General features: G+C 36.6%; 1 protein-coding gene across 2 annotated transcripts; it reads left to right on the top strand.

Moving 5' to 3' along the window:
• Window positions 1-123: 123 nt before the first annotated feature.
• On the top strand, window positions 124-24,535 carry ywhae1 (tyrosine 3-monooxygenase/tryptophan 5-monooxygenase activation protein, epsilon polypeptide 1). 2 transcript variants are annotated; one of them, XM_028464435.1, is made up of 7 exons: window positions 124-339; window positions 10,874-11,073; window positions 14,347-14,453; window positions 15,156-15,362; window positions 16,386-16,522; window positions 20,660-20,705; window positions 23,672-24,535. In XM_028464435.1, exons 1-6 carry the CDS (start codon window positions 276-278, stop codon window positions 20,665-20,667), a joined length of 723 nt encoding a protein of 240 aa, XP_028320236.1. In that variant the 5' UTR covers window positions 124-275; the 3' UTR covers window positions 20,668-20,705; window positions 23,672-24,535. The 2 variants fall into 2 exon arrangements, with proteins under 2 accessions (XP_028320236.1, XP_028320235.1); XM_028464434.1 differs by lacking the exon at window positions 20,660-20,705.

Below are 24,535 nucleotides of genomic sequence, written 5' to 3' on the forward strand. Positions count from 1 at the left end.
ACTACAGTTAGAGTACTCAATTTATATTAATTATGTTAACTGTTGTTTGTTAAAAAACGAGCAGGTTATTGAGCGTATGTGGGTACCCGGATGGAGCCGGTCGCCATGTTTACGCCTTCCCCGCAGAGCTGCCGGTGGGGCGGGACTCAGCTCATCAAGTTAACCAGTCGCTCTCCAGTACTCTCAGTCGTCCTGGCAAGCCGCAGTGTTTTATATTATAGGCATATTTCATTTCTATTTACGACTTTTTAACGCTACCCGCGTCTCACTTCACGATGGAAGAGCGAGATGCCCTGGTTTATCAAGCTAAGCTGGCCGAGCAGGCAGAGCGTTATGACGGTAAGCCCAACACCGAAGGCCGGCTCCGGGGGACAGATGCTAACGTTAGCATAGCAACTCGGCAGCGGCTGCTTTGACTATTAACCATTTTATGTCGTGACGCACGACCCGTCCTTTATGGAAACTACCGGGGCGTAGAGACACCACCCATTGTGTGAGACATTTCAACTTTAAGGGAAACCACATGAAGGTGACAGACGTGCGCTAATCGTGAGGTTATAACAAAATGGCGGATTAGTGGAGCGTGAGCTGTCAGGAGTGCCTCCCCTGCACCAAGCTAGCTCTGCTGCCGCATCACAGCCTCACTATAGCCTACCAACCACCAGGAACACGTTTTTAATCATATTCCACCTCTAATAGCGCAAATGAAGCATGATCATTGTGGTAGACGTAGAGACTCAGAAAGGTTAGAAACGTGAATAATGTGAGCAGGCTTGAGTTGAGAGGAGCCTGTGATCTCAGTGGGTTTGGTGGGACAGCAGCTGTCCACTGGGTGGGCTGATCCCCTCCTGCAGAGGATCGATTGGCGGACGGGCCTCTCTCACTGTCATACCATTACAGGTCGTGTCCAGGCTGTTTTTAGACGCCTGCCTGCTCCACTAGCCACTCGTTGCCCGGTAACGTCAAGTGAAAGTACCATGACTCATTGACGGGATTTGGAGCCTGTGTATTTCCAGACTGATTTATGGTTCACTGGATGAGTGCTAACCTTGCTGGAATGTGAACCCATTTGTGCTCTTGTTCCGCACTGACTGCTGTTAGCTTTCTAAATATTTATTATTTAAACCCAACGCCTTTAAATGACACCTTCCACTTCAAATAGGATTAAATACATAGCATCCTGTTTGTTGGACACATGCCTGAGGAGAGATGTAGCCCTGGTTTTAATGGGTTCAGTCAGCATATCACATTTATTTACAGTATTATGTAAACGTATAAAACGTGCAGTGGTTCCCAACCTTCTTCGGGTCGTGTCCCCAGTCTGATATCCCACATTTCTGGTGACCCCATGGACTTTTTTTTAGACCGTGGCTATGAATACATTAAACATATCCATGGACTGCCACTCTATGCATACTCAGCTCCACTCATTGGCCAGTTTAGATCACGTGATAGGTGCACCACGTGACTTAAAGCTCCGTCAGTTGTATTTTAGCTCATATTTATTTTTAGCTACCCCAGTAACCCTTTTATTTTAACCTAAAATGTTTTTTTTTTTTTTTGTCATATGTATTTTTAAAGGTGGAATTTGCGGTGTAAAGTATGTTTAAATGAAAAAATGTCAAAAGTGGGATTCAAACCCACGTTAGCGGGGGGGGGGGGGGGGGGGGGGGCTAGAATTAGTTTTTGATCAATTTTATTAGTTTTACAAATAAAGTAGCGACAAGATCTTTTTATGCTGCATTTTTTAAACTAGATTTATATTTGAGAACTGTAAGTATAGAATACAGTTTTTTGATATTTATTTTGTGTGATATGTTCATTTGAAAAATTCTGATAATTAGAAAATAATTTTGATCAGTAATGTTTCCTAAAAAAATCTACACACATGGGCTTACGACCCCAACTATGAAAAACACTGCACTAGTGTGTCCCGGCTGGGTTGCAAGATGAGCATCAAAATACCATAATAAACAACAATAGTGCAAAATAATTACATTTTAAGCATTTTAAGAATGCAGCAAGGCGCTTTCTTTGTGAAAAAGTGGAGGAATTTCCATGATCTGGTGAGTGTAAGAGTTAACATTTTACTAGTGCTTGGGCATCAAACCATGGTCTCTGTGGACCTCCTCTGACTGCGGAGTCAGACCATTGCTGTGCAATAGGGATGTAACGATTAATCGTAAGGCAGTTAAAAATCGATTCATAGGTATCATGGTTGACATCGATACTGTGAAAATTGAATCGGAGTACTTTTTTAAACAGCAGAGGGTGCTATATCCTCTTGTCCAGTAGTGTTTTGGCGGCGGGCAGAATCTGCTACCACTTTCTTTCTGGCCGCCTTCTACTCTTAAACATGTTCATAAATGATTCCTTACCCCTTTAGCACCGAAAGAATATCTGTAAATATACGTGAATATCTGTAAGTCACGTTTTTCTATTAGATCTGTCTGCTAGCGCATGGCATCTCTTCTTCACTTCAAGAATTTCTGCATGCCAACCGACCACTGGGTCACCAGCGCCCTCTGCTGGTTCAAATAAATATCTGACGTAAATACAGTGAAATGACTGTTTTTTTTTTTTTTTGAAGTCCAATTGTTAAGGCACAAAATACTTTTTCAGTTGCACTTTTAAAAAGAAAAAAAGCTATGATGCAGTTTTGCATTGTTTACTATAGAACCAGAATTTAAATTAATAGGCTTCTTCATTTGTATTCCTTTATTTATTTCATTCAAGATTTATTTTTAGTTAAATTGCATTGTTTTGAATAGTTTATCAAGGGATTCTTTTGACAATGAAAAACAAAAGGAAAATAATACAGTATTGTCCCTCAAAAAATAAAGGAATATTTTTCAGTCAATTGCGTACAGTCCCATTTTGTAAAATAAATCGTGAGAGAATTGTATCGTGAACCCAGTATCGTGAATCGAATCATATCGGGAGTTGAGTGAATCGTTACATCCCTACTGTGCAATGATTGCATCTTTTAAGTGGAAAATGCTGCAGAGTAGAATGAAGGACTTCTTTGATAGATTAAGTTTCTCTTTTGGACCATACTGGAACTATTTCTTAGAACTCGATGGATGGATGCTGGAGATTTTCATGACTGGTTGTTCTTAATGAAGACCTCTTCACCCAGCGTTGGGGTCAATTATAATTGTAATTGATCATTAATTACAATTACAATGTAACTATAATAGTAATTGTATTTGAAAAAATGTGTTGCTGTTGTAATCATGGTTAATTTGTAATTGAGTTCAGATAATGGAAATTCTATAAAAACTGGCATGAAAATGGAAAACATTTGGATTTTTTTTTTTTTTAGATAAGGCATACAAATGGGGGAAAATATTTTATTTTTAAGATGGGACTATAGTAAGGCGTTAAAATAAAAACATTTTGCAATTTGAATTTTTTTGTGATCAGGAATAAAATAGAAACATTTTGGAATTTTTATTTTTTGCGATAAGGTTATAGTAAGGCATAAAAATGCAGAAATTCTGGAATTTTTTTCTGAGATAAGGCTATCATAAGGACTTAAAAACTAGTTAGATATCACGAGCACACTTAAACTGGGGTGAAAATTCAGGAAGGCATGAAAAAATTTGAAAAACACCCACATTTCAGAGGCAAGGCAAAAAAAAATGGAAAAGATTTGTAATTGTGGTTAGTTAAATTTGAACTTTAGTAACTGAGAACATAATTGTAATTGAATTTCTGGGGGAAATAATAGTTGTAATTTTAATTGTAAATAGAAAAAATGTCGGTCACTGTAATTCTAATTGAGTTGTAATTAAACATGGATAATTGAAGATGTAATTGTAAAATGTAATTGACCCTGTTTTCACCACAGCGAGCAACGTGGTGATGGTGGAACTGTAACGGTTAATGAAGCGGGCTTATATTTGGATGGTCACAGGTTCTAATCCAACCTGGGCCATCACTGTGGGATGTTGAGCAAGTCTTTTAATCTTAACGTCTCGTGTTGTCTGTCACTTTGGATAAAAGCTTTTGCTAAATGAACATCTAATCTTGTAATTGTAATTTCCATTGGCCTTTCCTATTTTTGAAGTCATTAATCAAAAGGGTAAAGGTGTGCTGATCCAATATTGATATCACACATCGGTCCAAGATCAGCAAATAAATAAAATAATTACATAAGCACTCCGATATGTAGTTTTTGTTAATCAGATTTATTGAGGTTATCTTTCTGTCAGTGTCGTTTAATTTCTTCTTTAAATGAATCAGTTAAAATGTAAGTATAGAAAAAATGTGTTTATTTTTACAATTAAAATTACAATTATTATTTTTGGAAGTCAAATATAATTATGTTCTTAATTACTAAAGTTCAATTACAATTAATCATAATTACCTAGCCTGACATAAATCGCACCATAAAACTTAACCTTCCTCTTGTGTTCGCTTTCTGTTAGCATCTCTTATAATGGGTCAGTTTGACCCATGTCTTTATTCAGCTGTAAAATATTATCTATCATCTAATTTGTTTCTCATCTCTGAGTCCCTTTCAGGCTTCCTAATCAATAAAACTATTAGTTTTAATATTTTTTGTGTTCCTCTGAGCCTTTTTATGTGAGTACTATATCTCTTGATTTAAAATAGAAAAAATAATTAAAAAAAAAAGATAAATTAATCCTCAAGAGAACAGACGGAAACATATTTTGATAAACTACGTATGTGTAAGTCATAGAACTATAACATGGCTCCCCTGTTTTGCATTTAATTAAATTGTAAATTTACAATTTCTATAGAATGTTCATTACAACTACAAAGTAAATTATCTGAACTCAATTGCAATTCAAACATGATTGCAACAGATTTTTTTATCATAGTAATTATCATATCATAATTACGTTATAATTGTAATTAATTATCAATTACATAATTCTAATTGACCCCAACCCTGGTATTGACCAATTCTCAAAATATCAATATGGTATCGGGACACCCCTATAAAACAGTGGCCCTATAATTCCCAACCGAGTCCTTTCTTGACCTCTTATAATTAGAACTTTAAATGCTATTGTATAAAATCAGCTTATGAGCAACCTCGTGGAGTTTTAATGCAAATCTCAATATATTTATTTTTCACATTTCAGATTATTTTCTCTACAATATCTGAAACTGGTTTTTTTGGAATATGGGAAATTCAGAAGCCAAGTCCATTCTGTCCATTCTTTAGATACTGGAGATGGATGAGACACAGCTGCAGTATTTGGAGATACTCTGAATGTAACGTTGAGGTGCCATTAGTCGTAAAGTTAATGGAATTGTTAAATTGTAATTGTACACCATGTGTTTAGGATAAGAAGTTCAGATCACACACTAACAGGAGTTTTATTTTTGTACTGTAAATACGCTTCTTTTCCAGTGGTGGCACTGGTGCTACTAACTTTCTCAGTTGGTCGCACCAGCACAGAATTTGGTCACATCATTTTTTTGAGCGGGGGTGGGGGTGGTCTACAGCATAGACATGCATGCTAATGAATAGTTGACTTAACTGGTGTACTGTAGTTTTGTATGAAGTAAAGATTGAAAATGACGAGATATATTTGCTAAATGTTTTATTGTTTTAGTAACAATATTACGTTTTTCTGCAACAAGCAGTGGCTGAAATAACAGGTGATTTATTTTATATAATTTTAAAAGAAGACTGAACATTTTTTTTTTAATTAACAGCAAAGCATAACAGGTTACATGTATTCTGTTTTTTATTTTGCAGAAAGGCTGTACTTGAATTAAATTAACAGTAGCATAACCAACTTATCATCTGCATTGCTTCACCCCATGGAATTAAATTCAGAGGGTCCAGCTCTTATAGTGGGGTCTCCTAACCCTCTTCCCCTGGTCAGGGGTCTACAACCTTTACTCTACAAGGAACCATTTAACCTCATCTCACCTGGATTAAAGTCCTCCTGGAGCCTAAAATACCTTCTCAATGAAGATAATAGTGTATTATATTATATAAAGTTAAAATTATATAGAATAATATTTGATTTAATTTGATGTGATTTATAATGATCATATAAATGGAAACTTAAAAACAGTTTAAAATAAAATAAATCAAGAAATAAAACAGTATCTTTCATCTTCAAATTCTTACACATCTCAGTTTACGTGAACACAATGTTATATAAAGAAGATTTTTTTAGCTAATGTCTTTGAAAGGCTACAAAAAGTAACTTGAATTTGATAACACATGATCATGTGATCAAGATATGCTATTTACTCATTTCTTGTCACACATAAAACATGCATATTTAACCTGTACATTGGTGGTTAAATGAATCTGTTCCCACACAATTAAAATCTCTATTTTCTTCCAGAATAGTGTTTTTATTGGTTTAGTTATTTTACCAGGGATTTAAAACTTAAGGTTAGCCACAGGTGCAGAAAAGTTGATGGTCTGTAGGTGAAGTAGGAAGGTGCTGAGTCATTGCATTTATTTTAGGTTAAGAAATTGTTATACCTTGATTTTTTTTTTTTGTCATTAATAGCCTCTGGAAAATAAACAAGTATTTATTTCAATATATATATATATATTTTAGGGAGCCATTGCAAAAGAGTCAAAGGGCCACATTAGGCCCCAGAGCCGCAGGTTGTAGACCCCTGCCCTGGAAGAACCACAGCTGAACATCTGGCCTGGCATCATAGTCATCAGTTCTGGCCCCTCCATGCTGATTCTTATGAGCGTATACGCTCTGTCGCTGCGCTTCCTTTTTACTGCTGCTCTCAATGTGAGCGCGCACGCAGTGAAGGACTTGTTATGTCTGGCTGCGTTCACAGACCGCGCGCACTCCAAAAGAGCACATTGGTGTTTATACTCGGCACATTCACCGTTGCATTACCTGCAGCCAAGTTGTGTGAGTGTGCACCGTCTCCTCACCCGCAGCACTGCAGTCAAGTCAGCCTCCACTGCGAAATCCTCGGTCAACCTAGCCATCAGCCAATTTGCAGTGCCTGTTTATAGACGGTTTTACGGTAATCCCGCAGCTCGGAGAAAGAGAAAGTAGTGCACTCTGTGGGACGTGATGAAGCGCTCAGCCGCTCTGTATAAAATAACGTCACCCAATACGCACTTGCATGGATGCGACCAGATAAAATGTTCACTCGCACACACTAAAAAAAATGCTCGCATATGCGACCATTTTGGTCGCAGTTTTGTATATTTACTCTTGGTGAAGGTATACTGTATGTTGGGACTTGTTTTGTGTAAATAATAATATGTATTAAATTTTTATACTTCCTGTAACATCTGCTTTAGGCACAGGCCATTTTGTAATCAGTACTGCAGTTGTATATAAGGCCATTCATTCTGTGTGGAAGATTAGAGGAAAAAGAAACAACTAGAATATTTGAATTTCCTGAAGAAAATGTAAGTGAGGCCTGTGTCGCACTGCATTAACTTAGAGTTAGTATTAGTTTGCGTTAGCATAAATTTGCATTAGAATTAGGTAGCATTAACTTTAGCATTAGCATATAATTAGTATAGTATTAGAATAACATTAGCATATAATTCATATTAGCATTAGTATAGCATTCCAGTAGCCTAGTGATAGCATTAGCACTTACTTAGCATTAACATTAACCTCACATTAGCTGAACATTAGCAATAAGGTTGAAATGGGTTTAAGGCACTAGTTGAACATGTTAAAGGTTGAATGATCAAAATCAGTTGATGAATGGCTGGAATGAAGGGTTTGAAAGTTGAACAAGCTGAAATTTCCAATAAAAATGAATAGGCAAGAGAAAATGTAAAGTAAAAAATTACATATTATAAAAGTACAAGCATAAATCTCGGAAAATGTTTGAATTTTTTGACTTATTTGTTAAATTAGGACAAACGGTGTAGGAGGAGTTAATGTCAGATGCCTCCTCACTAGTAAAGTAATGTACAGCGTCTTCAGGAATCTGGTCTTCTCGTACATCGTCTTCGGCCGACACTGACATTTTTGTTTTACACCTTTCTCTATTTTTCATGCTTCTAAAAGCTCAAACATCCTTGGACTAAACATACTCGTTGGTTTGCGTAAACTTCTGCAAGGCCAGTGAGCACAAAGCTAAAATTTAACGTACGTGCCGATTCCGCTGTTATTCCCCCTGGTGTCACAAAAAACACTGCATGTATTTTTCACATCGACCCACATTAAATGTAACAGCAACCTGCATGGTGAAACATTCTGTTTATTGTGGGGGATACAGTGTGTGATGTTTTTGTGTTTGAAAATAACAAAGATGGGTTGTACGTTATGTACCTTGAGAAGAATATATGTAAGAATATATATCAAACCCAGTAAAAATACTTAGCGTGTTTTGAGAATTTGAAAGCTCTGAGTGCTGACATTCTGTGTGAATATGTTTGGGCCTTTAGTAGGGCTGGGCATTATGGACTAAAATTTATATCTTAATATTTTTTCTCAAAATGATGATATACGTTATAATTCAATCAATTTTTATTTATAAAAAGTGCTTTTCATATAAAAAAAAATCAAGCTCAAAGTAGGGCTGCTCGATTATAGAAAAAATAATAATCACGATTATTTTAGTCATAATTGAAATCACGATTATTCAAATGATTATTTGTCAACCATAAAGTTATTTATTTTTTTTTAGTTCAAAAATAACAAAATATATTCTGTAAACATAATTAAAATTCTTCTAACACTAAAATCAAATATGTTCACTTTTGCACAAAACAAAACACTTTGCGCGTGTCTTTACTCTTCATCATCAAACCCAGAGTTCCCATTAAAGAGAATTTGATTTGCCACTTGTTTACCAGGCGTTTTTGCTGCATTTCTCCTGCCATGTTTCAAGACCATTAGCAACAACTTTCCTTGTGTTGGCTTGTAGGCTAGCTTTGGCTTTGAGAGGGGCGGAGCTTGCACGTGCATGGATTAAACAACTCAAAGTTAGTATTAATAACATGGTGTCATGGGTTTGATTTATGTAGCGAGTAAAACATTTAAAAAAAAAAAAAAAAAAGACTATTTTTATTTTTTACAATTGTTTTTTCTCAATTGTTAATTTTATAATCTTTGGGTGTAATAATCAAAATCGTAATCAAATTTCGATTAATTGCACAGCCCTAGGTCAAAGTGCTTTTACATACTGTCGTTAAAAATACACAATTTCCTGTCTTTAATTCAAGTCTTACCAGAAAGACAGTTATGAATTAAAATTGATCATGAAAAATGCCACACAGACACATTTCTTAACAAACAGCTGCACAGTACAAGCCACTTTAGCTGTTCTCCTGTAAGGGACAGCACGTGTGAGTGAGTTCTGCAGTGTGGTTGTTTAGGGGAAGGTGTGGATTAGGACAAACTCAGAAATCCATCCAACTGTGCTTTTCATGCTGTTCTGAAAAGTATTGAAGCAGCGACTCCTAAAACAAATATTTTAATACAAAAAATCTATGAGGAAAAAAAATCAATATAGGCGATATTGTAATTTTCTCAATATATTGCCTAGTCTTAGGTTGTCATCCTGCTTTAACACAGCAAAGACGCTCTTTTCCAGTTTGTCTACATAGGAACATGATTAAACTTGATTAAATTCAACAATGGAGCAGAGAAACAATTTCTTTCATCAATAAAACATTTTTTGGGGGGTATTTAATCAATGTTTTTGTGTATTTGTGCAATATTTCAGTGCTTACAATGCTTTCAATGTGTTGCAATGGTTATTTGATGCAATTGATTTTATGTCAATTTAATACCTGCCATATTTATTTATGCGCAGACATTTTATTTTCATATAGTCTGTTCAGATCAGTGCTTATTAAACTGACACAATAGGATACATTATTAATTTCCTTTGTGCATTATCAGTAACTCAGGGTGATTTATCCTTAATGTTCTCACTTACAGTCGTTACAATGCTGTCATTATGTTGTCATGGTTACTTTGAGACTTCTACACAGTAGTTTCAGTGAAAAGAAACTTGTTGCACTTTATTTTATGTAGGCAGTGTGTAACACTGCATTTTCTTTTTTCAGTGAAAATATGCAAAAACACTAATAATAAATAGGATGTTTTGAAGCAAATAGTTTTTATTTAATTTGTCCTCTGACTGATCAGTATCTTCTGATGAACATATACAGCAACTTGATTTTTCATCTCTATGATTAATTTTGATATTAACTGGGTAGAATATCGTGATTACATCGTATTGTGATACGTATCGTATTGCAAAATCCTTGCCAATACTCACCCCTAGTATTTACTGCTGTATGTACTTGAGTATTTACTTTTTTGGCAACTTTTTACTTTTGGGGCCAAACGTAAAAAGTAAGCTGGTTGGTTTTAAGACCTTTGAAGATGAGGTCACAACATAAAAAGATGCATAATGTGGTAGTTTGAGACCTTTTTCTGTTAGGCAGGTCCCTTAGTTTTATGGTTAACATTTTTAAGTTTTTAAAAATGCTAAACTCAAAGCTGCTCTGGGTTTTATTGAGCATTTGCATTTGTTTTTTTTCTGACACGTTTTACCGACAAATGTTATCTATGAGTTCTAAATTTTCCAGATGTTCAAAGGTAATAGATTTTAGTTGTTTCCATGTATCAGTGTTCTACACGTTCTTAAATAATCTAAAATATATGAAATTTGCTGGTTTAAAAACCCAGTTTTATTATTGAAGGGACATTTGTTTTACTTAAGTACATTTAGTAGCATGTACTTTATTTTTACTCAAGTAAGGGAGCAATTTCAATACTTTTACAAGAGTCATTTCTATACTTTTACTTGAGTATTGAAGACTAGTACTTTTACCACCTCTGCAGCTCTTTAGTGTTTTCAACTGTTAGATAATTGATTTGAGACATTAACAGCTTGTTTGTTTTTCTCTGTGCAGAGATGGTTGAGTCCATGAAGAAGGTTGCAGAGATGGGTGTGGATCTCACAGTGGAAGAGAGGAACCTGCTGTCTGTAGCCTACAAAAATGTGATCGGTGCTCGGAGAGCGTCCTGGAGGATAATCAGCAGCATTGAACAGCGGGAGGAGAGCAAAGCTACAGAGGAGAAGAAGAAGATGATCCGGGAATACAGGCAAATGGTAAAGCACTCAATAAACACTCAGGATGTCACTTGGGTGATAAATCAGTAGCGCTCTGTGGTTTCCTCTCAGCTTTGCAACTCCCATCATTAGTGGCCACCGTGCAGAGAACAGCTAAGTCATTGATTGAAGCCTTCACTTGTGTTGGCATTTACAGTGTGCAGTATAGCTAGTTGTTCTACATCCAAATAAAATCATTCAGTTCATATGAAAGTTTGTCATTTTGAACTTGTCAGCCCACATTAGCATCAACGTCCCAAATTACACAAGTTTTCCACTAGACAAGTTTGATGTGGTTTGTTATAAAACGTGTTAGCTCCTGTTTTACGCTTTTATTTTTCATGTCAAAACATGACGCCATGTTTTGTTAGTATTCTTTTTTTTTTTTTTTGATATTTTTTTATTGAAGAATGCAAGATCCACCACTTTTCAGCATTCACATTATAACACTCATCAACATCTCAGAAAACAAAAATGTAAAAGAATGTGAAAGAGATTAGAGGAAATAAACATTGGTATCCTCAATTTTCAATATTACATACATACATGTAGACATACACATACAGTACCTAAATGCAACTTAACATATGTACACATATAATTGCAAGGTTTTGTTAGTATTCTGAGATAAACCCTGAACCAAATTTTGGTTCAGGGTTTATCCATTAATGCGTCACTTTCCACTTTTTCATTTTCATTCTATTTCATCATCTTTCCCTGTTTAGATGAATTTACTGGCTAAAAAATGTCCTGAAATCTTGCCTAACATGCTGAATAGCAGGGATGTAAGGATAAATCCTAAATCCAGGGTCCCCTGGAAAAGTTATGGAATTTAAAAGTTTGCAGTCTTCAAAAGTCATGGAATAATTTAACTGTTTTGGAAATGTAGCCTTTTTTTAATGTTTAAAATCTAACCTTCACTATTACTATGGAACGTTAATCAAGTCCCATAACCCTATAACACATCGCGTTTGTAATTTTAATCTTATAATTAAACTTGGTAGCACTTAGTTAGTAGTTGTTTAATATTACATTCAATATCTGATGCATCGTTATTTAAAAAATATTGCAAAATTGGTGTCAAAGGTAATTGTACGATGCTATATGATAGATAAGTAACTTGCATTCCCTGTCGAACATTTTTCCTACTAACCATGGCATACTCGTACAGTTCTGTTACACTAGTACACTGGAAAGGCACGCTCATCTTTGGTAGAATAGATCTTAGTGGTTCCGAACTAAGTCATGGAAATTTGCTCAAATTTTTTGGGAAAATTTTGAAAAATTATGTAAAAAGTGTCGAAACCCTGTAAATCAGTTAAAAATTGAGGCAAATAGTGGGATATTAAAATGGATACAGCACAGTATGTGCTTCAATACGCTGCTTAAACAATAGAGGGTGCTGTGACTGTTTTAGTAACGCTTGTTTAGACGTTACGGTCTTTTGATTCAGCCGCACACTCAGCTGAACCAAAAGCAGCGGTGGGAGAAGAGCTTTAATCAGACCCAAAAAGTAGACCTTGCCCAAGACCCACAGAACACAGCCCAAACCTGTCTGACCCAAATAACCCCATTTCAACCAGACACTATTCACTATCAGTGTGCACGCAGGTAGTGATCCTATGCGAGTCAGCATTAATTTGTGCAGCTTTCTCGCGCTAATCTAAACACATCACCTGATTTAGCCCTCAACTTCTGAACCTGGTCAAAATCCGTGGTATAACGGTCAAAATTAAGCCCGAACTGTCGGCACAGAGACACACACACGCACACACACCTTAAGAAAAATACTGATTGTAAATTCCAAGCCAGGAACATTTTTATTGTAAGTTGTTTTTATTGTTCTTTTTAAGTGTGTTGTTTGCCTTTGCATGGTGATAAATGAAGAAATATGCAGTGTATTTTGGTTTATGGGTTCAAACAGTTCAGTTTGTAAGAAGGTTAGAAGAAAATATATTAGTTAAAAACATTCTTGGCAACTTAAATAAGATAATAACATTCTGTGTTTTGACTTTTTCTCTCCAAAATATGACCTTTATTACATACCAATGTTTGCTTTTTATGGGTTTTTTTTAAAAAATTGGGATTCTAATGTATACTTACAACCCGACTGAATAGGGTAATGAAGTTAACTAGTGCTACTAGTTAACTAGAAGTTAACTGGTGCTACTATTTTAGATCCTTCAGATGATTTACGAAAAGGAATGTTTACACTGAAATCACGTCACACAGCTAGACCCTCAATAACACATTTAACAGAAAAAATCCAATGGAAAAGTGTGATATGGTCCCAGACATTATTTATGAATCCTTTAATTATGGCTAACGGACGACTCTCGTCACGTTTTTTTAACTAAACTCTGAACACGCGTGTGGTTGTAGAAGCTTCTGCAGTGATGTGTCACCAGGTAATAGGATCACCAGTTCAGCTAATACACCAACAGCTAAACCTGTCCTTGTACCAGAGCTTTTTCACTTTTGAATGCGGTCATAAACATCTGAACCGCTACTTTATCACAACACATTGAAAACACACTTCAGATGAAGCTCTGGATTTGTTTTTGATCACAGGATATCATGATCACTAGTCTCACCGGAACATGTAGCGAGAGGTTTTGAATGACGGAATTGTCACTGTCTAGGCATTCAATCACCCTTTTCCCAGTGAAAAATACTATGGAAATGGAGGAGATTGTCCCAAAACATGCATGTGAGGCTCTTCTGTTAGATAAAAAATGAGTCAGATTGCTTGTTTGGTTTCAGAACAAGCAATCTGTTGGTTGATCAATTAAGGATAGCTTGATCTGGAATGTCAGGCTTCTATGTTGTAAAATAAAGACATTTTTGGTTTTAAATGATCAATGTTAACTAGTGACAGGTGGCCATATTACATTTTCTAATATAGCAATGCCAATCAAGGTTACTGTCAAATAGGCATCATATTTATAAAGAATATATATATAATGATAATAGGCGATTTTGTCATTTTCATTATCGTCAAAATAAAAGACATGATATATCTTGAATTTTGATACATCGTCCAGCTCTAAGTGACCCTGAGAGCATTGATAGCTTCAACTGCCATTGAAATAATGTGACTTCTGAGTTCTAAGAAGTAAATATTTGTTCGTGAAGACATCTGGATGTGTGTGTGCAGGTCGTTATAGAGCAAATAAGGACAGATGATAACGTTGTGATCATACAGGAACAGGATGTAGAGCTTCAATTAGTAAAGATTACAATGATGAGCTGTGTTTATGTGGCTGTGTGCAGGTGGAGAACGAGTTGAAGGATATCTGCAATGATATTCTGTCAACACTGGATAAATACCTCATTCCCTCTGCTGCCGTTGGAGAATCCAAGGTCTTCTACAACAAAATGTAAGACTTCTTTCTACTCACTGTATTCAGGAGAAAGCCGTTTAAAGTTTTTTTTTTTTTTTTATAATTTTATAATTGTGAAACAAACCAGCACATTCTGGGAACCAAAGTTCAGGTCAATTACATTTTTAAACTACAATTATTAATGTTCAATTACTGCTCAGTTACGGTTACATTGATTTTTTCCAGTTACAATTGAAATACAATCAGTCACAATTACTGAGCCTTTAATAAAAAAGCCCCTAAAACGTAACCTGCCTCTTGTGTTAGCTTTCTGTTAGCATCTCTTATGATTACGGCTCAGTTTTGACCCATGTCTTAAATCAGCTGTACAATACACTACAAAATATTATCCATCATCATCAAAAATGTAAATGGTTAAATGATCCCAAGATAACTAACAAGTAAACTTGATATTTAACATATTTTAATAATTATTAACCACATGGTTCCCCAGTTTTGCGTTTGATTAAATTGTATTGAATTTCCATGCTAATTACAATTTCAAAGTCAATTATCTGAACTCAGTTATGATTACAACTGCAACAGAGTTTTCCAATTCAGATTACAGTTATTATGATTAATTGTAATTAGTGACCAGTTACGCTATTACAATTCTAATGAACCCTCACCAACATTAAACTGTGAAATGCACACTATACAAACGTATTTCTGATTCCGTTTTTGTTGTGTGGTTTCCAGGAAAGGCGACTATTTCCGGTACCTGGCAGAGTTCGCCACAGGCACCTCCAGGAAGGAAGCGGCAGAGAGCAGTCTGGTGGCCTACAAAACAGCAACTGATCTGGCAACAAACGAGCTGGCACCCACACATCCCATCCGCCTCGGCCTCGCACTCAACTTCTCAGTCTTCTACTACGAGATCCTCAACTCACCCGACCGCGCATGCAGGTTAGTGTTTCATCAAGCATGTCAACTCGTCTTTACTTAGATACTCAGACTGTAAAAAGAATTTCAGATTATTCACCTAATCATGTCTCTTTTTAATCGTCACAAACTTGGTAGTGTTATTAGAGGGCTGGATTTTGTGCAGTGTGTTTTATGTGTTTAGGATTGGTTAACTGCACTGAACATTGTCGTAGGACCTCAGATTTTACATTTCAAAATTTCCCAAATTCCATTTCAGGGTTTATTAAATTCTGTGTCAAGTTACACTGTCTTTTAAACGTCATGAAAGTGCATCAAACATGCTGAATAGAGTTATTAGAGTCAACTACTGTTATTCATTTTAGATTTTACAATATTCAGATGATTTACAAAATCGAGATGTTAAGCTAAAGTGACCTTAGCCACACTGCTAACCCTCAACCACCCGTTTAACAGGAAAATTACCTTGGAGATGACTGATATGGTCCCAAATCATTATTTTTAAAACCTTTAACAATCGTCAATGGGCAAATCACCCTTTTTATTTTCACAAAATCTGCTCAGCTCTGTGATTGTAGATGTTTCTGTCGTGACTTATCACTAGGTACAGTAACTACCAGTTGAACTCATACACCATCAGCTGTTTGTACCAGAGCCTTTTTAGAAATAAATGCAGTCATAATAATTTGAACCGCTTGTTCACCACAACACATTAAAAACACACTTCAGATGAAGCTCTGCAGACATTTTCAGTCACAGAATAACATGATCACAAGTCAAACCGTAACATGTAGTCAGATTTTGATCAACATGCGATTTTTAAATCAATACTGCTTTCCAGAAATTCACCCGTTTTCCAGTGAAAAAGAGCATGTAAATGTATGAGGCATTTCTGTGTCATGTTTTAAATTTTCTAACGGGAATTCAGAGGATGTATTGCCTTATTCACGCAACTATAAGTTTGTAGGGTGCGATTGCCCAATGCTGTCTGCATTCATGGTGCTGAGCCTTACTGATGAACATAAACTGATCTTTGTGTGTATCCAGGTTGGCAAAGGCTGCCTTTGATGACGCCATCGCAGAACTGGACACACTGAGTGAAGAAAGCTACAAGGACTCCACACTTATCATGCAGTTGTTACGTGACAACCTTACGTTATGGACTTCAGATATGCAGGGTGAAGGTAAGAGACACTTAGGCCTTCTTCATAACTCCTTTCTCTTTACTGCTACTAAAACTAAACCACTGCTTAAAATAACATCTTATTCAATATGTGAGCAACTTAAATAATCAAACTGCTGTTTTTTTTTCTGTGAACCTGGCCATTCCTGACAGCCCCTCATACCGGTATGCGGTGCACACGGCACCCTGGTCGGCAAGAGGGCATTTGAGTTATTTACAGACTTTAAAAGTGTGGATTTATTATTTTTTTAAGTATTTGTCGACTCAGAGCAGTCAGCTGAGGGGGCAGAAACAAAGACTGTGCATTTGCATTACTTTGCATTAACCCAACCTCCCAGCAATGGTTGTAAATGGCTGTTTTAACCAGTTTAATGCAATTCACAGCCACAGTGAATATCTTTACCTTCTGTATATAGAGTTGTATAAGCACAGTGCCAGCATTTAGAAACGGTTTCACCTTAGCAGCTGAATTCCACCTTGTATCGCTTTTATCAGAGGAGCTGACGTGTTTCTGACTCCATGTGAATCAGCAACAATGGGCAGATGGATAGAAAACAAATGTTTCTCCCATGCCGACTTCTTCCTGGTTTTCTCATACATATTGTCCCACAAATTATTGCCAGAGGATGATGATATTATCGACAATGTTTTAGACCAAATCAACCACTAATGTAATGTCATAAAAATGTAATTACACCCTTTCAAATGCAATAAACTTAGATTAACTTGAGTGTTTATTACTATTGTATTTGTAATATCAAGAACTTTTAAATTGATGATGTCATTATTTGGGGGCTATTTAGAAATCACAGAAAATTGAGTTTTCCTGATGCTTGTAAATGTCATTGAAATCCATGAAAATGATAAAGTGCTCTTTTCATTTGAAACGCCTTAGTTGATGAACAATGTAACAGGTTGATTTAATCAGATTATTGATCAGATTACTGCAGGGTGAAGATCGGACACATTTTCCTGTCTGAGCTACAGTTAAAATCTCTTTTTCCAGCTGATACTAACGTCAGATTAACATATGTTTGTGTGGAAAGCCTGATTTTATTACCTTCTTACATTCCTGCATTAGTCATCATCATCATCTGTCATCAATGTTTCACTTGTAATTTACTCTTGTAGTGGATCAAACTGTGGCTTTACGTTGTACACAGTGTTAAAATAGTTCAATCACTCTGACATCTGTCAGTTTCATTTACCGAGCTGCAGCTGACGCGCGCACCGCGGCGCGCACACAGCTGACCAGCTCTGCGACGCACCCCCTCCCAGGACAAGGAGTGGACTGGATGTATAAAATATAATTAAATGTAACACATTTTGTCCCGCTGCACTTATTCCAGGGTTAGAAGCACGTAAGAGGAAAATAATTTAAGCAGACGGGAGAATGCGCTTAAGGCCAGATTTGAATGGGAACGCCCACATTTCAGGGCTGCTCCACTCACAGTGCTTGTAACTGGGATGAAGGGGCGCTGTGACTGAGTTAAGTCCAGAGGGAGAATGACACGCAGCCAAAAACAGCCCTGCTGCTTGGCCTTTGTGTTGCGAGCATGGGAGAATCGACCACTTTATGTCCCCCGCTCAGGCTGTCGCGGCTAATGCCTTTAACAGCCATTAGCGTCAAGTGGAAACTATGAAGATGCTACATTTTCTTTCTGAAGCTGTTTGAGCATCTGTTTAATGACAGAGCGCAGTGAGGAGGGCGTGTGGCCGCACACGGGTGGCTTTAGAGCGGGAACGCTAATCGTAGCTGACACACACAGGCCATGCTTTACGTTACTTTCCTCCTCCCAAAAAGTTATCAAGTGAATTGAATATCATCCCAGGACTAAACCGAAGTTGTGTACACAACCCTAATCAACACATACAAAGACATTTCCATAAGGCAGCACAGCAAACTATAACATGTTTCCAGTTGTTTATTCATTTATTTCTTTATTTTTATTTGACAGGGACAGGACACATTAATGAACATTTCTATAAATGTGTCAGTATTAGCTGCAAAGCTATCTTTCAACTGTTGTCCCAAGGCATGGTATACTGCCAACAGCAATTATAAAACATGTATGTTGAGGCCATAACATAGCATTTGTTCAGTTGGACTGTGGGTCGCTGTTAACCTGGTCACTTTTAGCTGGTTAAACTGAAGCAGAGGTATATATACTGTACATCCCTGTGCTACATTATTAGAATTAAAGTAATCCAATGCTTAAGATCTAATTATAAACATTACATTCCATAAACAATTGTGAGAGAGAGCAAGAAAATGATTTAACTTTCGGACCAACCCTGAGTTTTAGGATTAATGTCACCATATGGAGGTCAAGTACTTTTTTCCCTCAGCTGATTTCCTGACACATGATTTCTTGCTGTTTACAGAAAATCACAAGTTTAACCAACTTTTGAAAATCGTTCCAAATTGGCATTTTATCAAAAAATGCACCGAATAGAAAAACATGCAACAATGGTAACTAATGGCATCTTCCAGAAGATGGCAGCAATGTAACCTTAAAGATGAAATATATAGAGAAATAAACAGGACGAGTCTGATCCACTTTAGCTTTAATGTTTTACTGGTAATGGTACTCATATTAGATGTAGTGCTAAGTAGAGACCAAGCTTTGCACTACTTGGGTTACTTTGTACTTGACTCATAAAAAAAGTTTTGGATCCATTGAACATATTTAAATAAAAAGATAGAAATCATGTTTTGCTTTTAGAATACAGGCTTATTTTTAGACTTTTTAGACAAACCCAGGTGGAGCATTTTTCTCTCTTTGGGCCTGTCGTTAAACTGAAGTTCAGTTAAGTTATTAAAACTATGTAAGTCCACAGTCACTTTAAGTGTGAATAAAATTGCTGAAAATTCTTAAAATTCACGAAAGATGGAGTAAATAAACAATATGTCAAATGTCAGCCCTTAAATGTCTGAATAAACTGAAGATACAATTACTAAAGCTGAACCTGTTTTAAGATGTTTCACCTCATCATAGACGAGTTAATTCATCTTTTTTTGTGGTTCATTAACATAAGGAGTTTAATTAAAAGAAAAGATCAAACTACGGTTTTTACCAACATAGAATAACAGAGCACACTACAATATAACTGTTGTAGTTGACATGATGTAACGGATGATGTCACAACATTTTTTAAGCTGATTGAATAATTCCTCAGTGACTGAGCTACAGCTAATGTTGTTGTTACATGGAGATAATGGCCATGGTTACATGATGTTTTTTTTAATTCAAAATTATTTGTTCCAATTTAAATTATTTGTAATCAAAGTGTTCGGCTACGTGTTTACATGGAAATAGTAATTCCTGAATTTAGGTTTACACGGAAAACAGGTTCATTCAGCTTTATTCAATTCCACTTTAGGTCTGGGGGTTAGGAAGGGTTCTGATTGGACAGGGGGAGAAGGTGATTCATTCACATCTATCGGGAAAAAACACAAACCTTTTCTTTTCAGCTACAACATAGCAGACCACATGAGAACTGATCGTAGTTTTGAAGCAGCAGCTCGACAATAACACACGGTTTACCTTTGCTCTGCAGAGCAGAAGAGAGAGCAGCGTAAAAGAGAGAGAAGTCCGTACTTTGGTCAATCAAAGCCATTGGAGAATGAAACAGTTGTTCTACCTCTACTATACAGGACGTTGACTGAAACATTAACTTTCTAATGATCTGCGTGTCATTAGAGAAGCTGTGCTTCATGCCCCACAGCACCGATGAAGCCGTTCCGTTTGCTGAGGTCTGTGTGTGTAATAAGTCTATGTGAATATTCACTTGTTTATGCTTCCGTCCATCCACTCTTTGCATTAGATCCATGTCTTTTAAGGCTCTTATTAAATAAATAGTTTCTGCTGGAGTCCGGGCGGCCATCCTGGACTATGTCGTCACCAGCGCGTCATCGCCACAAGTCACGCATGCGAGGAACGACCGGAATGAACTTCAAGCATAATTAAGTGTTTACAAGAAAGATAAAATATTTAATTCGGAATAAACCATCCACCTAATGCAGATTTAAGTTTAATTCGAGTTTAAGCTCCCATGTAAACGTGGTCATTAACTCCTTCACCTCTGACTATTACTTCATTGACTCTCTTCTCTTGCTTTCATTCTCCTGCTGTAGAATCCTAAAGGAAAATCCTGTTCATTTCCCATGTTAACTGTACTTTGTAAGTGTTGCTTACCATTGCCTTGCTCTGTGTGTGTGTTTGTGCACTATGGAAAAACTAAAACTCACTCATTGTTTTAACGTCTCCAATCCGTGTGCCCTTGGTTCTTTGGTTATTGTGTTTTAAAATCAAACCAAATCAAAATAACAAATTAACAGTGTGGTTATTTTGTTTTACTGACTTAAAACCAATACAGAGAAATCAAAAACCAGATAACCAGTGTTTTCCAGTTTTAAAATGTAGTCTTCTGTTTGTGAGATATTTGGATATTTACAGGAAAACTATGACTAGAGCTTCATGTTTTAATCTCTCCACACAGAGTGGACCCACAGACGGGGGCAGACTTTTACTCCCTGATAAGTCTGACAAAAGCAATGCATAAGTTACATTACTGATGAACTGGTGACTAGAAACGTTATTAATACATACATAATAAAATAAATTATTGTTATAAAATTAATAATATGGTGTAATGAATCTACTGGTGCTCTTATTTCTTGTGATCAACTTCTGTGTGTGTTGACAGCTGCCGTTAGTGGCAAATAATATATTTTTACTGCCCTCAAAAATGCTGTAATTGTTTTTGCAAAAATATGAAATCCTACAAGTTCTAACATCTATTGCTCCTCACACCAGCAGTCGATAGTCACTCACCAGTTTATCTGGATACTATTTGGACTGTAACACTGTTTGGTAAAGTTGGCAGATATTCAGAGTTCCAGCATCAATAACTCTTAACTAAATGCCATCGACACACATCAGTGTGAGGTGGACAACATGATACAAGATCATTTTTATCAAACGCAGCAGATAAAAAGTGTGTGTGTGAGTCATTTTCTGTGTGGTGAGATTAAAACACGAAGCTCTCATCGTTTCCCTGTAAATATCCAGATATCATGCAAACAGAACCAGATTTATTTTTAAAACAGAAAAACGCTTCGTCTGGTTTTTGATTTTTCTGTTTTGGTTTTAAGTCGGTAAAACAAAATAACCACACTGTTTATTTGGTTTTAGAACAAAGGGTACATGAATTCTTCTTCCAATCACTTGTTCTGTCACTCACTGACTTACTTGTCACTCTTGATCTTATATTATTTTGTGTGAAATCAAAGCACCTTACCCACTCCAGGCAGTAATAAATGAGCTCCCTCCTCTCAGATCAATGTTTTTAGGAGATTTTCCACCTTTGAACAAGAAAGTGATCCAAAGATCACTGGTTGCACTCTGAGCATGTCAGACATGGAGCTCCTCCGTCTCACACATACCATGTGTCCAGTTTTAGTGGAGAGTCTGCTTCCTTTGTCCTATGTGCACATGCAGTCCAAGTCTGTGGCACATCAGGAAAAACAATTAACAGAATTGTTGGCCTTTTCTGCTCTCATTTTCAATATTGGTCTGTATTTTTATTGAAAATGTATTAACAGTATAAGGGCTGTTGAGCATAGGGGAGGGACCTATGCTCAACAGTGTAGTTTTTGTAGTTTTCTTTTTTTAAGTCGTACCATTGTAATAATTATAACACTTGGACTTCCAGGTGTGCACATGTTGTTTTAACTCTCCTTTTAATCTGCATAACTGAGAAACACATACATCAGCTGCAACATTTAATCAATACAGGCGTTCTGCTCGGATGCTCCCATCTATACCTGAGGACCCAGAAGACCCCTGCCGCCACTTAGCTGCCCCTGATGCTGCCTGCGTGCATCATCCGTTTTGTAACCAAAATCACCGTCCAATATAAACAGTGTAGCTTTAACCAGACGTAGCATGATGTGGCACATGAAGCTGCTCGTCATGTTTCTAACTTGCAAAGGATGATTCTACGTGCATGTGCTGGGTCTCCTGCTTTGTAACCCAGAATCACTGTCCAATATAAACACTGTGCTTCATAATCTCAAAATTAATGAGTTCAGACAAAGCTCTGCATTTCTTTTTAATCACAGGATGATATGATCACTCGTCAAAAAGCAACACGTAGCAAGAGGTTTTGAACATTATTATGAGCTTTTCTGGGTAGAATACAGTGTAAATATGTGATATTATCACAAAACGCACAATTAGAGCCCAATGGCCAATAGAATTTTAAAAAGTGAATTCAATAATCAAGGAAAATTGGAGTCATTATATATACCAGTGTTTCTCAAGTGGGGTATGTGTACCCCTAGGGGTACTAGAGCGCGAGAGAAAGAGTGGAAAATTAACAAAGTGTCGGTCTTGGTCCCAGCCCAGGCGTGATATGACCAGAAATGATATAAACTATAGAAATAAATCTATTCAGGAGCCACTAAATCAGGGTATTTCATCCTAAAGGTCGAGACCCCATCTGGGGTCGCCTGAAATTTCAGAAAAATGTAAATAGATTCTGAAATTTTGTAACCATTATTTTTTATTTATTTTTTAATGAAAACACACCATCCTAAACAACTGAATTTCTATACTTTTACTGCAATAAATATAAATGTAGTTCACCTAAAATGCAGTAAAAAAAATACGATCAAAAACTATTTGTAGAAAAAAAAGTCTTTGGGGTTGCCAGAAATTCTTGATTTAAAAATGGAGTGATGATCCAAAAAATGTTGGGAACCACTGCACTAAATACTGTTTAATTCCACTTATTAACTAAATGAGATTCATTAAAATGTGTTTTCACTCGTTTATTCCATCATTATGATTTATAGTTGTTTTAAATAGTTTTCTTAGCAAAATATTGTAGTCGGACAAAGAGGGAACTTGGACTCAGCATCAGTCAATGTAAGAGCTTTAAAATATTATCCTACTGCTGCTGGTCACACCCTGTGATGAGCTGGGAGCACTGGTTTTTATGTCTCCCTCATTCAACATGGCTGAATGAAGTGTTGCACTTTTTCTGTTCCTTTGTTCTGTGAGAACGGCTTTAGTGCGTGCGTGCGTGCGTGCGTGCGTGTGTGTGTTCCCATCAGCACTGACGCTGGTTTCTCATCCTCCAGGTGAAGAACAGAACAAAGAGGCACTGCAAGATGTGGAGGACGAGGCCCAGTGAGACCTATGCCCCTCCTCTTTTCCTCTCCTTCACCTGCAGCTCCTGCACCAACAGTGGGCGTTAACACCTTCATTTATTTCTTCTTTTTTTATTTTTTATAGTAGCCCTTACATCATCCAAGTAAAAACCACTTAATTGAGACAGAAAATATGATGTTAACTTGGAACAATAAGAAAGATCCCTGAATTGTTTTGTGGGTGTGCGTGTGTGTGCGCGTGTGTAGGTTTTTTTTTTTTTTTCTCAGTTATGGTACAAGCGTTCAGAAAATATTTGTTTTGGCTTTTATTCTCCTCAATATTTGTATCAGTTGCTGGATGTTTTGAGTTTGTTTTCTTAATGTAATTAAAGAAATTAACTTTTATTACTGAAGTTGTTATATGAGCTATTTTATCTGTTTTTAGTGACATGTCATGCAAAACATTTCACCCTTTTTTACGGGCACCTTGAAAAACAAGTGCCCTTTTTTTGTTACCTTAGTTTTCTCAGACTTCCTCTGAGAGGAATTTGCGATATCCACGTGGGGCAAAAAAGTGCAAACTTTTGACACCGCGGTGAAGCTGTCGTCATGTTTTCGTAGTTGTCCTGGGACTGTACTTTGTGCTGACATACTGTAGCTGTGCACATGCTGAATCTAGCTCAAGGCTTCAAGAAATTGGGAGATGTCACTGGTGTAAAAGTGTGAATTTGGCCCCTCGTCCACAGAGCCTTACAATGAAGACGCTCAGTGTTTGCATGAGTTGAACAGTTTTATTTTCTTGCTGCTTCTTCCCTGCTTCTTGTCTTTTTGAATAAAAGCTCCCCTAGACTCAGA

This window comes from Gouania willdenowi, chromosome 13 (genome assembly GCF_900634775.1).
Source record: "Gouania willdenowi chromosome 13, fGouWil2.1, whole genome shotgun sequence".
Classification (NCBI taxonomy): Eukaryota; Metazoa; Chordata; class Actinopteri; order Blenniiformes; family Gobiesocidae; genus Gouania; species Gouania willdenowi.

Coding starts and splice junctions, on each gene's coding strand:
- ywhae1 (XM_028464434.1), top strand. CDS start 276: ATGGAAGAGCGAGATGCCCTGGTTTATCAAGCTAAGCTGGCCGAGCAG. Junction 340..10,873: donor GCAGGCAGAGCGTTATGACG/GTAAGCCCAACA, acceptor TTCTCTGTGCAG/AGATGGTTGAGTCCATGAAG. Junction 14,454..15,155: donor AAGGTCTTCTACAACAAAAT/GTAAGACTTCTT, acceptor TGTGGTTTCCAG/GAAAGGCGACTATTTCCGGT.